Here is a 17,252-nt window from a genome sequence, read left to right on the forward strand (position 1 = left end):
AGTGATGTAGTATATTAATTTGCAGGTGTAGTATATGGGGAGTTGTAGTGATGTAGTATATTACAGGTGTGTTATATTGGGATGTAGTATGTTACATGTTTAGCATATGGTTGTGTAGTGATAAAGCATATTACAGGTGTAGTACATGGGGGGTGTAGTGATGTAGTATATTACAGGTGTAGTGTATGGGGATTTCGTGAGATATATACATGCCACATTTTTTGGATTATAAGATGCACTTTTCCTCCCAAAAATTTGGGAGGAAAATGAGGGGTGTGTCTTAAAATGCAAATTTAGCTTACGAGGTTAGCTAAGGAGGTGTAGAATGGGCGCTGTGCAGGCTGCGGTTGGGGGTGTGTGGAGCAAGGCGGTGCGGAGCTGTTCTGGCTCCGGTGGGTTAGATGCTCTGTCGGCGGGGCTGTGCTGGCTGCGGCGGGTGAGATGCTCTTTTGGTGGTGCAGGGCTGTGCTGGCTGTGGCGGGTGTGATGTTCTCTTGGTGGTGCGGGGCAGTGGTGGCTCCGGTGGGTTAGATGCTCTGTCGGCGGGGCTGTGCTGGCTGCGGTTGGGGGTGTGTGAAGCAAGGCGGTGCGGAGCAGTGCTGGCTCCGGTGGGTTAGATGCTCTGTCAGCAGGGCTGTAATGGCTGCAGCGGGTGAGATGCTCTCTTGGTGGTGCGGGGCTGTGTTGGCTGCAGCGGGTGGGATGCTCTGTTGGTGGTGCGGGGCTGTGTTGGCTGCATCGGGTGAGATGTTCTGTTGGCTGTGCTGGCTGCGGTAGGGGCTATGTGGAGCAGGGTGATGCGGCGTTTAAGATGCTCTGTCAGTGGTGTGGAGCAGGGCGGTTCGGCAGGTGAGATGCTCTTTTGGTGGTGTGATCTTCAAATAATGCCGCCAGGAGTCGGCGCGTGCGCAGATGAGATCTCAGATTGTGATCGAGACAAGAGCTCAATCTGCGCAGGCACCGATTCCGGGGGCATTTCTTTGAAGCCAACACCACCAGTATCTGGGACGCAGCTGCACCACCCTTCTTCACACAGCCAGGACAGCCTCCGCAGCCAGCACATCCGACCACGCAGCAGCCAGCATTGCCCTACTCCAGCACTGCCCCTGCCTCTTGTGACACCACTCCACTACCACTGCCTCCCCCCCCCTACAGTAAGACACCGCTGGAGTATAAAACGGACCCCATTTTTTATTTTTACCCTTATTATCTCTAAATTTGGGGTGCATCAGATAAACCGTTGCGTCTTAGATACCGTATTTTTTCGTTTTTTATATATATATATATATATATATGAAGAAAAAACAAAAAGCCAGCACCAAATGTGCACTGCAGCACTAAAAATGCCAAACTGTACTTATTATAAAATTTTGAGATTTTTGGCAAAAAATTGCAATTTCTTGAGCTACCTCGCCACGTCACGGCAAATCTCATTTGAGGCAGTCCTACACTAAAATATTTTTATAAAATGTGCCATACGGCCTCACATATGAATAGTAGAACTGCTCTTAGCAGCACTCACCTGGTCTATTTCAATCCCGTACCCATGACTGAGTCATGGCTGTGGGCGGGACAGGTCCAAGCAAATGCTGCATGAAGTAAAAAGCCTGTGGACAAGGCCTGATGACTGAATGTGTACAGTCACCAACCGCCAAAATCTAGACAGGTGGAATACATCCCAAATTGGGGTGCATAGCATGGTGGGGGTCAGCCACCGACCAATTCAATGAAGAAAAAACAAAAAGCCAGCACCAAATGTGCACTGCAGCACTAAAAATTCCAAACTGTACTTATTATAAAATTTTGAGATTTTTGGCAAAAAATTGCAATTTCTTGAGCTACCTCGCCACGTCACGGCAAATCTCATTTGAGGCAGTCCTACACTAAAATATTTTTATAAAATGTGCCATACGGCCTCACATATGAATAGTAGAACTGCTCTTAGCAGCACTCACCTGGTCTATTTCAATCCCGTACCCATGACTGAGTCATGGCTGTGGGCGGGACAGGTCCGAGCAAATGCTGCATGAAGTAAAAAGCCTGTGGATAAGGCCTGATGACTGAATGTGAACAGTCACCAACCGCCAAAATCTAGACAGGTGGAATACATCCCAAATTGGGGTGCATAGCATGGGGGGGGTCAGCCACCGACCAATTCAATGAAGAAAAAACAAAAAGCCAGCACCAAATGTGCACTGCAGCACTAAAAATTCCAAACTGTACTTATTATAAAATTGATGATGTTCTGTCGGCTGTGCTGGCTGCGGTAGGGGCTGTGTGGAGCAGGGTGATGCGGGGTTTAAGATGCTCTGTCAGTGGTGTGGAGCAGGGCGGTTCGGCAGGTGAGATGCTCTTTTGGTGGTGTGATCTTCAAATAATGCCGCCAGGAGTCGGCGCGTGCGCAGATGAGATCTCGGATTGTCATTGAGCCAAGAGCTCAATCTGCGCAGGCACCGATTCCGGGGGCATTTCTTTGAAGCCAACACCACCAGTATCTGGGACGCAGCTGCACCACCCTTCTTCACACAGCCAGGACAGCCTCCACAGCCAGCACAACCGACCACGCAGCAGCCAGCATTGCCCTACTCCAGCACTGCCCCTGCCTCCTGTGACACCACTCCACTACCACTGCCTCCCCCCCCCTACAGTAAGACACCACTGGAGTATAAAACGGACCCCATTTTTTATTTTTACCCTTATTATCTCTAAATTTGGGGTGCATCAGATAAACCGTTGCGTCTTAGATACCGTATTTTTTCGTTTTTATATATATATATATATATATATATATATATATATATATATATATTTATTAATCTCTTCAGCTTTGTCACCATTGAAGAAGGGGGGGCCCAGGCACAATTTCTTGCACAGGGGCCCCAATCTGTCAGTATCCACCCCTGCCAGGTTTGCAATGCTCCTGAGTGTTGCAAGAGGCATATTTAGATACATTGCCTGAGCTTCCAAATATGTAACACGCTGACCTCGAGAGCAGATATTTTCACCCTCAAACAGCTGTTCAAGTCGTGCATACATCTCACAAGATGTACACTTGGTAGCATTGTCCATGGACCACATACTAAATTGGGATAAACAGTACAGATAAAAACAATAAAAAACCTGAAAGTAACACCAAATTATTTATGCTCTTGTGTCAAACTATGAAATTGTGTTAAACTCTGCTATACAATTACTTTGCAGTCAACACTTAAATTGCAGTCTTGCCTGCTCAGCATCCCTCAGAACTCCCCTTTTTCCCCCTAATATAGAGATAGCACAGATAGATATACTGTAACCCCAAACAACTAAAAAGCTACACAGTTATCACAACTATGATTTTGTGTTCAACTATGCTATACACTTATAGTTTCATAGTTTTTAAGGTTGAAGGGAGACTCTAAGGCGGGCTTTGCACACTACGACATCGCAGGTGCGATATCGGTGGGGTCAAATTGAAAATGACGCACTTCCGGCATCGCATGCGACATCGTAGTGTGTAAAGGCTCGATGATACGATTAACGAGCGCAAAAGCGTCGTAATCGTGTCATCGGTGCAGCATCGGCGTAATCCATGATTACGCTGACGCGACGGTCCGATGTTGTTCCTCGCTCTTGCGGCAGCACACATCGCTGTGTGTGAAGCCGCAGGAGCGAGGAACATCTCCTACCGGCGTCACTGCGGCTTCCGTAGGATATGCGGAAGGAAGGAGGTGGGCGGGATGTTTACATCCCGCTCATCTCCGCCCCTCCGCTCCTATTGGCCGCCTGCCGTGTGACGTCGCAGTGACGCCGCACGACCCGCCCCCTTAATAAGGAGGCGGGTCGCCGGCCAGAGAGACGGTCGCAGGACAGGTGAGTCCATGTGAAGCTGCCTTAGCGATAATGTTCGCTACGGCAGCTATCACAAGCATATCGCAGTTGCAACGGGGGCGGGCACTATCGCGCTCGGCATCGCAGCATCGGCCTGCGATGTCGCAGCGTGCAAAGTGCCCCTAAGTCCATCTAGTTCAACCCGTAGCCTAACATGTTGATCCAGAGGAAGGCAAAAAAACCCCAATGTGTCAAATAAGCTCCAATGGGGAAAAAAATTCCTTCCTGACTCCACATACAGCAATCAGACTAGTTCCCTGGATCAACACCCTGTCATAAAATCTAATATACATAACTGGTAATATTATATTTTTCAAGAAAGGCGTCCAGGCTCTGCTTAAATGTTAGTAGTGAATCACTCATTGCAACATCATGCGGCAGAGAGTTCCATAGTCTCACTGCTCGTACAGTAAAGAATCCTCGTCTGTGGTTATGATTAAACCTTCTTTCCTCGAGACGTAGCAGATGCTCCCGTGTTCCAGTCGCAGGCCTAGGTGTAAAGAGATCTTTGGAAAGGTCTCTGTACTGTCCCCTCATATGTTTATACATTGTGATTAGATCCCCCCTAAGCCTTTGTTTTTCCAAACTAAATAACCCCAAGTTTAATAACCTGTCTTGGTGTTGCAGCCCACCCATTCCTCTAATAATCTTGGTCGCTCTTCTATCTACCTGTAAGATTATGCTATTTATAACCTTCTATACTTTTGCTATCAAGAAAAGCATCCATTCCTCTCTTAAATTCATTCAGTGAGTTGGCCATCACCACTTCCTCAGGAAGAGAGTTCCAGAGCCTCACTGCTCTTATCGTGAAGAACCCTCTTCTATGCTGATGTAGGAATTTTCTTTCCTCCAATCGAAGAGAATGCCCCCTTGTTCTTGTCATAGTCCTTGGTACAAACAGATCATGGGAGAGATCTCTATATGGCCCTCTGATATATTTGTACATATTTATTAGGTCTCCCCTAAGTCTTCTCTTTTCTAGAGTAAATAGACCTAATTTTGATAACCTTTCCGTGTATTGTAATGCACCCACTCCATTTATTATTTTAGTAGCCCGCCTCTGAACCCTTGCAAGTTCAGTAATGTCTTTCTTGAGCACCGGCGCCCAAAATTGCACACAATACTCCAAGTGTGGTCTGACGAGTGATTTGTACAGAGGGAGAATGATGTTTACATCTCGTGCCCCCAGACCTCTTCGTGCATCCCATCACCCTATTTGCTTTGGTGGCTGCTGCTTGACACTGGGCACTCCAATTTAGATTCTTATTGACTAAGATGCCTAAGTCTTTTTCCATGTCTGATTTCCCCAGCGGTTTCCCATTTAGTAAGTAATCGTAGCATCTGTTTCTCCTTCCCATGTGCATAACCTTACACTTATCTGTGTTAAACCTCATTTGCCATTTTTCAGCCCAATTCTCCAATTTACTCAAATCCATCTGTAGTTGCAAACTGTCCTCCTTTGTGTTAACTACCTTACATAGTTTTGTATCATCTGCAAATACTGATATTTTACTCTGTAAACCATCCACCAGATCATTAATAAATATATTAAATAGTAGGGGGCCCAATGCAGACCCCTGTGGCACCCCACTAGTAACCCTGGCCCAATCTGAGTATGCGCCATTAATAACCACTCTTTGTTTTCTACCACTAAGCCAGCTACCTACCCATCTACACACATTTTCCCCGAGCCCAAGCTTTCTCATTTTACTTAGCAGTCTTTTATGTGGGACAGTGTCAAATGCTTTACCGAAGTCTAGATAAATGACATGCACAAACCAAAAGAAAAAAACTCCTAAAAACAATTGTTTATTCTAATCAATGTTAAAATAGTAGATATAAAACCACTGCTCATACGAAATAACTACAGTGATACATTACAGTGAGTGTAATAGGGTGATATACTCGATTGGTGGGGGCAGTGCAGATAGTTTCCTATTCTCAGGGTAGGAGCAACATTAGTAGTTGCACAACATTAGTAGTTGCACTAGTTTATTCAAATATAGTAATACGTGGTTCAGGGGATGACCTATCTCTCCCTCCCTTACTCCTACCTGCCAACGGAGGTGTACCATGAGTTATTGGGTACCCCCCGCTCCACGTCGTCTCTCCCTAGTATCTCCCTTCAAACTAGTCGCTCAGACCCGGGAGACCCACCACCAAAGAAGATATGTGCAAATAGTCACAGTATTCAAGGATAATTAGATATTTAAAAACTTTTTCTAGATATTAGATGAATCTCAGATCAACAGAGAGTTCTAATATATACATGGATATAGAATCCCAGCAGGGAATGGCTTATCTGCCGAGGTCATCCAGTATAAATCCCAACTTTAGTTTTGTTGCAACATGCTGGCTGATACCATGGGACCTGCGGGACAGTAGAAGCGGCGTTTCCCTTTAGACTGAGTGCCCTATTATGGGCGATTGATGCCACGCTGTATCTGTGACTGACACTTTCTTAATTATAAGTTGACGTTATGGGACCTGCAGATTATTGAGAGCAGTGTCTCACTACGGAGTGAATGCCCCTTTGACGGGCGGTTGATGCCACACTGTCGGTGCGACCATCAGGCATTAAGATATAAGAGATTTAATCCGGATCAGTCCCCTGATGAACCCCTAGAAAAAACATAGGGGGGAAACGCGTCGGAATAGAATACTGGATGGTCTCGGCAGATAAGTTATTCCCTGCTGGGACTCTATATCCATATATATATAAACTAAAGTTGGGATTTATACTGGATGACCTCGGCAGATAAGCCATTCCCTGCTGGGATTCTATATCCATGTATATATTAGAACTCTCTGTTGATCTGAGATTCATCTAATATCTAGAAAAAGTTTTTAAATATCTAATTATCCTTGAATACTGTGACTATTTGCACATATCTTCTTTGGTGGTGGGTCTCCCGGGTCTGAGCGACTAGTTTGAAGGGAGATACTAGGGAGAGACGACGTGGAGCGGGGGGTACCCAATAACTCATGGTACACCTCCGTTGGCAGGTAGGAGTAAGGGAGGGAGAGATAGGTCATCCCCTGAACCACGTATTACTATATTTGAATAAACTAGTGCAACTACTAATGTTGTGCAACTACTAATGTTGCTCCTACCCTGAGAATAGGAAACTATCTGCACTGCCCCCACCAATCGAGTATATCACCCTATTACACTCACTGTAATGTATCACTGTAGTTATTTCGTATGAGCAGTGGTTTTATATCTACTATTTTAACATTGATTAGAATAAACAATTGTTTTTAGGAGTTTTTTTCTTTTGGTTTGTGCTACAATTACTCCTATCAGTATATGGTAGTTTTTGGTTATAAATAGATAAATGACATCCAATGATTCTCCTCGGTCCATGTGAGAGCTTACATCCTCATAGAAGCTGATCAGGTTAGTTTGACAGGAGCGATCCTTCATAAATGCATGTTGATATGGAGTTAAACAATTATTAACATTGAGACATTGCATAATAGTATCCCTTAAAAACCCTTCAAACATTTTACCCACAACAGATGTTAAGCTTACCGGCCTATAGTTTCCAGGTTCCCTTTTACACCCTTTTTTGAATATTGGTACCACATTTGCTAGCCGCCAATCCAGTGGAACAGACCCAGTTTCTATAGCGTCCTTAAATATAAGGAATAGGGGCCTGCCTATCACATTACTTAACTCTCTTAATACCCGAGGGTGAATGCCATCAGGGCCTGGTGATTTGTCAATTTTAATGTTTCTAAGTCGGTTCTGCACTTCTTCCTGGGTTAGGCAGGTCATACTTAATGAAGCTTTTTCATTATCACTCTGCATTTCCCGTGGCATATGCTTTTCCTGTGTGAACACAGTTGAGAAAAAAGTATTTAAAACATTTGCTTTTCCCACATCGCTTTCTATGATTTTACCCTCATTATTCTTTAAAGGGCCAACACCATCAATTTTAATCTTTTTTCTGTTTATATAATTAAAGAATAGTTTGGGATTTGTTTTGCTTTCCTTAGCAATGAGTCTCTCAGTTTCTACTTTTGCTAAATGTATTTGTTTTTTACACATTTTATTTTTTTCTATATATATTTTTAATGCAGCCACTTCGCAGTCAGCACTAAACTTGCAGCCTCGTTTGCTCAGTTCAGAGTTCAAAAGGTGTGTATTTTTTAAAATTCAGTCACTTGTGGGGGATTTCTTCTTTTTTTGCCCATTTTTTGTGACATGACGCTCACAATCTATTCCAGCCAAATTTGTGTTCCAAATGATCATTAGTGTTAATTCACTTTAGAGTTTTACATTGTGCGTTACTTTCTGATCTCATATGTGATATTTAGATTGTAAGCCTCAGTTAAGAGAGTGATGATAGTATCTGTAAAGCACTGTTGAAATTAATATTGCCATAAAAGCGATTTTATGCATATCCATTTTTTCTTATTACCCATTGGAAAAAAAGGAAAGTATCAGGTATAGAAGAACATCGTAATGGCAAAAAATTGTGGGCCAATTCATTGACACTGTCATAGCACAAACTTGCGCTATGCCAGTCTTTACAGACTACACAGTGACAAACTTATTAAAAGGTGCACACCACTAAATAAATTTGGGGCCTTTAGAAAGTTGTGTATGCCTCCAGGGCCGCCATCAGGGCATTACTAGTGTAACTCCTGTATCGGGACCGGTGAAAAGAGGGGGGCCTGGCTGACAGCCCGGGCTTCTCCTCTTTCATTCCTCTGCTCACCGGGCCCCATGGGCAGGGAGCGGGGATGGTGCACTGGCAGACATATCGCGGTGCAGCACCTGCAGTCACGCAGGGGCCCCAAGCGGGAGCGGGCCCCTAGAGCCTGAAAACGTGTTAAGCCCTTAGCAACCTATGACGTACTGGGTATGTCATAGCTCCCTGGTACTTAAGGACCCATGACGACATGGCAAGATCGCGACCCCAGTGGCTGCGATCGCTTTGCAAATATCTTAGATTCGGGGAGGAGGGGCCCTCTGCCTGAACTCAGGAGGAGTGGTGTCTCCCCCTGGACCTAAGGAGGCTGTGATTGGCTGAGGAACGCCGCTCAGCCAATCACAGCCACTGTAATGTTGTAGCCATTGAAAATGGCTGAAACATTGAAATCCAGCCTGATCAGTGCAGCTATAGCACTGATCATTGGCTGGAGCTGGGTGACCTCTGTTTCACCTGCCCTCAGCTCTGATTGGAGAGACCGGCCTTGTGTCCATCTGCCACTGCTCTCATCAGCCGCTGCCCCCCTCCCTCATCTGCTGCCCCCTTTCCCACCTCTCAACTTCTTCCATCTGCTGTGATCCCCACCTGCTGTGATCCCCCCACCTGCTGTGATCCCCCACCTGCTGTGATACCCCCACCTGCTGTGATGCCCGCACCTGCTGTGATCCCCCCACTTGCTGTGATCTCCCGACCTTCTGTGACCCCCCCACCTGCTGTGATCCCCCACCTGTTGTGAGCCCCCCACCTGCTGTGATCCCCCACTTGCTGTGATCCCCCACCTGCTGTGATCCCCCCACCTGCTGTGATCTCCCCACCTGTTGTGAGCCCCCCACCTGCTGTGAGCCCCCACCTGCTGTGATCCTCCCACCTGCTGTGACCCCCACCTGCTGTGATCCTCCCACCTGCTGTGACTCCCCCCACACATGCTGTGACCCCCCACATACTTGCTGTGACCCCCCCACACCTGCTGTGATCCCCCCACCTGCTGTGATCTCCCCACCTGCTGTGACCCCCCACCTGCTGTGATCCCCCCAACCTGCTGTGACCCCCCCACACCTGCTGTGATCCCCCCCACCTGCTGTAACCCCCCCCACTTGCTGTGATCCCCCCACCTGCTGTGATCCCCCCACCTATCTATTATTCTATCTGTCTATTTATCTCCTATCTATCTGTAGCACCCACGGGGCAGGGGTTAAATGTTACTAGTTGCCGGGTCGGTGATGTCGAGTCAGGAATGTCACAGGTGGCCCTGCCCGGCTTCGTGGCCTATAGGTGTACAGTAAAAGGGGATTTGGATGATGGTGGGGGAATGATCAGAATGATAGTCTTGCGACGCCACCTGTGGTATGTGGCCAGGGATTAGCCGCTGCTACTGTCGCTGTCCTTCGGGGCGGATGGTGTTGCAGCAAGGATGGTTCTGCTCCTCATAGGTGGAGCGGGGCCCCAGGGAGCATGATGAGGAGCGTAGTGGCCATTGGCGTCGAAGCATGGGGCGACAGCAATCAAAAGGCTGAATCAGCTGCTGTGGTTCCAACCATAATGGGCCCCAGCCAATCCTGGATCCGTTGGAGGTTAGAACCGGTACAGTGGTCGATGGGCCGTTCCTTCTTGTGCCTTTAAAGATGGATCCCCATGGCTTGAAGCTGCTTGGGGACCCCGGTTTGTGTAGTGTTAGCTCCTGTCCCATGTGTAGGTGACGCGGGGCCGCTGTAGGGCTTGACTGTAATCAGGATTCCGGACCCTATGTGGCACTGTGCTCCGGGATCTCGTGGTTGGTCAGAGGGACATGCAATCCCCCTGTCCTGCAGATTCTGGTGATACGTGAAGTCTGTTCCACCCTAAAGGCCACTTTACACACAGAGATAAATCTGTGGCAGATCTGTGGTTGCAGTGAAATTGTGGACAATCAGTGCCAGGTTTGTGGCTGTGTACAAATGGAACAATATGTCCATGATTTCACTGCAACCACAGATCTGCCAAAGATTTATCTCTGTGTGTAAAGTGGCCTTAAGGCTCTGCACCCTGAACCGCACCGGTCCTGCTCCTGTTCTCTCCTGCTGGAGAACACTCTAACTGTTGTGTAAGCTCCTAACTTCCCCTGATGGCTGCTCCTCCCCTGGTTCCCTGTCACTAGTGGGTGGCTGCCCCCCATGTTCGGTGACTACCTTAAGACCCGACCCTAGCCCGGTCCCCAATGGGAAGGGCAACCTGGTTGTGTATATGAGTTTGTGTTGTGGAACTGGTACCGACCTCCTCTGGATCCAGGATGAGTACTGGACCTTAAGTGAGGTGCAGTACTCTGTGGTGACTGAAGCCACTTGGGTGCCACATATCCATCTATCTATCTATGATTCTACCTATCTATCTAGCCATCTATCTATCTATCTGCTGAAAGAGCCTTAAAGTGAATCTATCAGCAAGGTTTTGCTCCCCTATCTGAGAGCAGCATAATGTAGAGACAGATACCCTGATACCAGCGATGTGTCACTTACTGGGCTGTTTGCTTTCATTGTAAAAAAATCAATGTTTTCTCTGCTGCAGATCTAGCAATTATACAGAGCTCATGAATATGCTAGTCTACCTGCAGCATGACAAGTAGCCCTGTAATGATAATCTCCTGCTGATTAACCAGTGATGTTATCAAATCTACACTAAGCAGCCCAATAAGTGACAATCGCTGGAATCAGGATCTCTTCCCCTATGTTATGCTGCGCTCAGATTAGGTGTTAAAAACCTGGTGACAGATTCCCTTTGAAGGGGTTGTTAGGTCTAAATCTACAAGTCATTATTATCACAATTTGGTTTCAATTAGTTTAAAACCTGTATTTGACACATTCCCTTAAAGAAAAAAAAAATAGATATACCAAAAATAAATATATACCAAAGAAGTTAGATTTAAAAAAAAAAAAAAAGAAAAGTTAGAGTAGGGCCCTGCCAAAAGAGTCTACCTTGTTGTGGTGGCAGGCTTTAAAAAAATCTTTTGGTTAAAACAAAATCTGATGGCTGCGTGTGTGATACGGTGTTCAATGTGAAGAGTTAATGTGTGATTGGTGAGGTTGTAGTGCAGAACTGAAGTTTTTCCAAGAGTGCCGTTGGGACTGTGGAAGATTCACGGGGCGGAGGCGGAGCTGGGGTGGAGGTGGAGCTGGGGTGGAGCCTCAAGGGGGCCACGAACTTTTGCCAGTATGGGGCCCTGAAATTCCTAGTGGCAGCCCTGTGTGCCTCCATTGTGCCGAAAATGTTACTCCAAATGGGGACTGGCGTAGCAGATCTGGGGTAGAAAATTCCAGCAGATTTCATAAATTCGATGGGGTGTTTCCATGCCCATGCCACGGTTCCTCCGTATGTCCACCCTTTTTAGTGGAATTGATCCAAAATGGTATTAAAAAAGTTCAAAAGTTTCCAAAAATTTTGCTCCACTCTGCATCGTGCAACAATTTTGTGACTTTTCAACAATTGTTCTTTTGTGGTGTAGAAGCTTGGATGAATTGGCTATATAATTTCAGTGTTTTGGATCCGAGTTTCATCAGAATTTAGTCCGTGAATCAGTTTATACGTTCAGAGTTAGGTCAGTGATTTTCACTGATGAAAAAAAGATAAATTGAAAAAATTATCCTATTCATTGCAATATTAATCAAGAACAGCGCCCAGATAGTACTCTGATGTCACCTTGTGCTATCTATGATGTGCATAGACCCATAGATTTTTTATGGGTTATTTAATCTATGGTTCGGATCAAAAACTATCTTCGTGATTTTTTTTGCAAGCTGCTTGTTCAGCAAATAAAAAACATGGATAAGTAAAAGCTTCACACACTATAAAGGGTTTGTTTTCTATCCATGAAAAACACAAAAATGTACTGAATAATATACATTGATATTAGTCAATGGATGATAGATTTTTTTTAATTCTTTTTCAGGTTTACTTAAGCAGCTGCTAACTTTTGATCAGTTTGTGTTAGTGATAATGAATATAACTACATGGAATGATGATTCTGAAAATACCTCATCTTTGCATGCACAAATGCCTTTGCCTCTTATATTGAAAAAGGTATGTATTAAAGATAACCTACATACATGAAAACAGTCTGCAAAAAAAGCTCCTACTAATGTGTCTTTTTTTGCAGATTTTGTTATCCAGAGAAGAGTTTTTACAGATTGCAAGCACACAATGTATTGCGGCAGTCCTTGTGCATTTCCCAGCTAAATATGCACCATCGTTTATCCTATCTGATATCCCAGGTAATTTATAAATATTTTATATTTAACATAGGTAGTGTCAAATTGGAATTATTCAACTACTACTAAAAAATTAAATAAAGAGTAGTGATACAGTGCGCTTTAAATAAACCTTTCACCAGTTTGAGCATGTTATACTGCCCACATCATGGGAAAGTGGATGCAGACCTGAATGAAACATAATTTTTATTTTTTAATTTCTCATCTCAGTTGCAGAGATATTAGCTCGTAAATAGGGCTGAGCGGATCTGGACTGTAAAAGTCCGGATCTGCGCGGTTTCAAAGATGCCCGGGTGCCGGACCCAGGCCCAGGATTCCGGGTGTGTAAGGGGGTGGCAGTAGCCCCAAAACCTCCCGACGACCTGGCTTCATGTTATTAGAAAGGTGGGTTGAGGTTGGAGTTCCATAGTTCCCCACTAGAGGGCACTGTGTCCCCATAGTTGAGTGCAGGGGGGGAAGTGATGAGCTCAGAGGAGATAGGAGAGGGCACTAGTTAGAGGAAAGGAGGGAAGTAGTGAAGAAGACAAGGAAGTGAGGGGTTGCAGAGAGACTGGAGTGAAGGCTAATCGGATCCTGATGTGAAGAAGGCTGCCCTGTGGCTTGAGGACTGGTGGATAAAGACACGGACGCAGAAGGCGTTGGGCTAAGTCCTAGGGACCGCCACTGTGTAGGGTTGCTGAGGAACCCCGGGAAGAGGGAGATCAGCATGGCCAGAGCACCCATATCCACAGGGAGAAGGGCTGGTAATCCAGGAGGCCGGTGTAACTCTCTGACAGTCAGGGTGATGAGAATAGTGTGGAAATGTATATCATGCCCGGTGAAGACATTGTACCTTTCCTATGGAAAAGAAGGTGTTTATAAAGCCATTAAACGACAAATGTTGAAGGAAAAACTGGAGTCTGCCTTTAATTTGGTGGGACGGGAGGCTGCCACAAAGGTAACAGAAATAAAGCCTGTGGCAGCAGGTCCCACATCAGCACCAACATCCCCACATCCCCGTTTCATGAAGTCCTTCAGTCTGGCGCAGTCAGCAGGATTACAGTTTCTTACACATAAGCGGGGATGAGATACCCTTGACACTGAAAGTGAAATGTCTGAAGAGCAGCGGCCGCAAGAGGCGCCGCAAGTAAATTGTGACTGTGACATAAAGGACTGTGATTCAATGGAATTGAAAAACAAAATGGTGGACGGCAGCGCAGACCCCAAGATGGCGGTGAGAGACCGGAGGGAGACAAGCCCAGCCCATTTTCGTAGACCATAGCGCCTAGTGGCGCAAAAACTTACCCAGCCTGCAGGTGTGGCAGCCTTGAAGAAGGAAGGCGCTGAACAAGAGGTCAGTCCTGAGGGAGAATGCATCTGTGTGAGAGGTGTGCGGCTGTGGAAGAAATGCCCATCGGTGAGTAAGATCCAGTGGGGACCGGAGGTTCGGCAGCGGGTGCGGTCAGGAAAATGGTGGGTGATGTGGCAGGGTGCTGGCGCCGGAAGAGGTGGGCCCTGGGGAAAAGGAAGTACGCGTCATCATTCTGGCAGGCGCCAATTTTTGTGAGAGACGACTGGGAAGCAGGTCGTGTTCCAGGTCAGTCATGGAGGGTCCCAAAGCCGGTGAAATTGCTGAGCAGTGCTACTTGGGCTGGGTTGTGACATTTAACCAGTAAAAGGGGTACGGGTTCATAGAGGAAGAATACAAGGGGTACCAGGTGTAGGTAAACCTGGCAATGGTCACGAGGCTGACCTCTCTCCCTTCCAGGTTGCAGACTCCGTATGTAGGAGAGAGAGTGACTTTCATGAAGCTGCAATGCTGCAAGAGGTGGTACGCTGTAGGTGTGACCCGACCAGCTATCCCCTGAGAACAGGAAAGATGGGAGACGGAAGCTGAGGCAGAGAGGAAGGAACGACAAGAAAGAGCAGCGGCAGCTGAGGCCGAGAGAGTGGCGAACCAGGGGTCCGGAACTAATTATGCCGGACGTCAGGAGTACCCGCAGCTGTTGCCTTTGTGGTGGTACAGAGATATCTAATTGGACATGTCTACTTGGAGAGAGGCTCCGGGGAAGCAGAACCCTATGTTGACCCTGAAGAAGAAGTGGATCACCTACGAAATCCAGACAGGCCTTGGAGATGGCGGCACCCCATATCTCCCTGCACCTATGAAAGATGGAGAAAGAAGTGGGCTACTGGCAAGTCGCAAGCAGTAAGTGGATAATAATGACTGTACTGTTGTAATGGTAAAGGTGGCCAGTTCTGAGATGCCCCTGGAATAGTTGAAGGTCCCGAGCCTTAAGGCCCCGTCACACACAGAGATAAATCTTTGACAGATCTGTTGTTGCAGTGAAATCATGGACATATTGTTCCATTTGTACACAGCCACAAACCTGGCACTGATTGTCCACAATTTCACTGCAACCACAGATCTGCCGCAGATTTATCTCTGTGTGTGACAGGGCCATTAGTTATGTTATACCCTGGTTGGCCGGAAGAGGCCTAAAAGAAAAAAAAATATATAAGGGATGCTGTATAACCCCTCGTGGCCATGCGGGCCAGGACTGTTACATGTGGAGATGGAGGAAAAGATATTTTTGGAGAGATGGGACATGCCCCTCGTGGCTGGAAAGGCCAAAGACTGCAGTTATGTTTGGACTGTTTTTGCACCTTTTTGCCCCTCCCATGGACTGTTTGCCCCTTTTTTGCCCCCACCATGGACTCTTTGCCCGTTATCCCCCACTTGGACTGCCCCTTGCTGATTGCCTTGCACATGGACCCTTCCCCACCCATTGTATTACGATCCGGGTTCGGCACTGGAGAAATTAAAGGACGTCCTGTCATCTGTGATTGGTTGCAGTCAGACTCGCCCCCAGCCTGTGATAGTGTGTGCCTGCAGTCATTGCTCATCGCAGCCCAGTCATTGTTTGCACTCACAGACGGCCATCTTCTTCTATAGCTGCTTGCTGTGAGATGTAACAGAGCTGGAAGCGGGGTGGGATCTTGTGTGGATTACACTGGACCTGGAGGGGTGTTTGGGGTTAATAAAGTGGTGAAAGAGGGTGTGTTTTTGTATTTTATTCCAAATAAAGGATTTTTTCTCTCTGCGTTTGTACTTATTTACTTTCATTTATAGGTTAGCGATGCAGGTATTTCATAGAAGCCTGTGCCATCACTAACCTAGGGTTTAGTAGGAGCTGTGCGCTGTTATTAACTCCTGCTATTACCTCGATTGTCACCGCACCAGGGCAATGGGAAGAGCCGGAAAAGCACAGCAGGAATGTCACATCTAATGGATGCGGCAATACTGGGCGGCTGCGGGCTGAGAATACCAGCCTCCAGCTGGCTTTATCTTGGCTGGGTATCAAAATTGGGGGGACCACATGCCGTTTTGTTTTTTTTTTAAATTATTTATTTAAATGATATTAAATAAAAAAGCCGCATGCGGTTTCTCTTAGGTCAGAGTCACACTTGCGAGGGGCTCGTGCAAGTCTTGCATCACATCACACTGCACAGCGACACACTCTCCTGACAGGGGCAGGTCGGCCACATGTGTTTCTATGTACCTGCACGCTCATGTTTAGAGACCAGCAGGCCGTGCCAGGTGATGTCATGCCAGACTTGCACAAGTCTCGTTTCGCATCATCCGGCACAGCCACATAATCTGCTGACAGGAGCGGGTCGGCCGAATGTGTTTCTATGTACCGGCCGTCCGGGTGCCTGTGATTAGTTGCAGTCAGGTGACACACTGCCACTCAGGGCAAGCAATTACACGTGGTGATGGGCGGGCAAAGCAGTGAATATTCAATTTTCGTCTCTGGAAGGAGTGTTCCGCCATGACACAGGCTCGGTGAGTACACCGCATGCGCTCCTACCTCTCTATCCCTTCCACCAACGTTTTTAATCTCTGGATTCTGGTCCCCATAGACTTATTTGGGTACCGGATTCCGGAGCAGATAAGGTTTTTTGTTTTATATTTAGCAGTTCCTAAATGTTATATATGCTCGGAGAGTTTTAACTTTGTGTTACTTGTAGTAGTACGTAGGACTTCAGAGAATACCTACGGCATTTTCTCAAAATGTCCTTGGAGCAAGTGGTGCAAAATATTGAGAAATCACTGCAACGAAATGCACAAATGTTCAAATATAAAAAGCACCAAGTTAACTGACATATAACACTTGGGGTGACTAATATTTGTGCAGTACAGCAGCTGTATGTATTCTGTATGTAGAGCTGCTGTATTCTATGTAAATAGTAAAACTGACAGGACACGCTATTCAAACAAATGTAGCGCAGTGTGTGTGGTGCCCCTGACCTGGTCAGGTGCCACTGAGTATTGCACCCATGCCTGGGTCAGTACAAACAGGTAATCCTGATGGCTGATTAGGGTGTGGACACACAGACACTTAGTAACCAGGACACACACACAGCTTAGAGGGGACCCCTG

The 17,252-nt window shown here is 46.5% G+C and overlaps 1 protein-coding gene and 1 long non-coding RNA gene across 2 annotated transcripts in view; one reads left to right on the forward strand and one right to left on the reverse strand.

Moving 5' to 3' along the window:
* The window catches only part of MEI1 (meiotic double-stranded break formation protein 1), a 902,984-nt gene that overhangs the window by 414,392 nt on the left and 471,340 nt on the right, over nucleotides 1–17,252 (forward strand). The window contains exons 7-8 of the mRNA XM_075321882.1: nucleotides 12,511–12,641; nucleotides 12,718–12,832. Of these exons, the coding sequence (XP_075177997.1) occupies nucleotides 12,511–12,641; nucleotides 12,718–12,832 (246 nt within the window). The remainder of the gene's footprint in view (nucleotides 1–12,510; nucleotides 12,642–12,717; nucleotides 12,833–17,252) is intronic.
* The window catches only part of LOC142249908 (uncharacterized), a 51,439-nt gene that overhangs the window by 11,648 nt on the left and 22,539 nt on the right, over nucleotides 1–17,252 (reverse strand). The gene's annotated exons all lie outside the window — the stretch shown is intronic.

Source organism: Anomaloglossus baeobatrachus, chromosome 8 (assembly GCF_048569485.1).
Source record: "Anomaloglossus baeobatrachus isolate aAnoBae1 chromosome 8, aAnoBae1.hap1, whole genome shotgun sequence".
Taxonomy (NCBI): Eukaryota; Metazoa; Chordata; class Amphibia; order Anura; family Aromobatidae; genus Anomaloglossus; species Anomaloglossus baeobatrachus.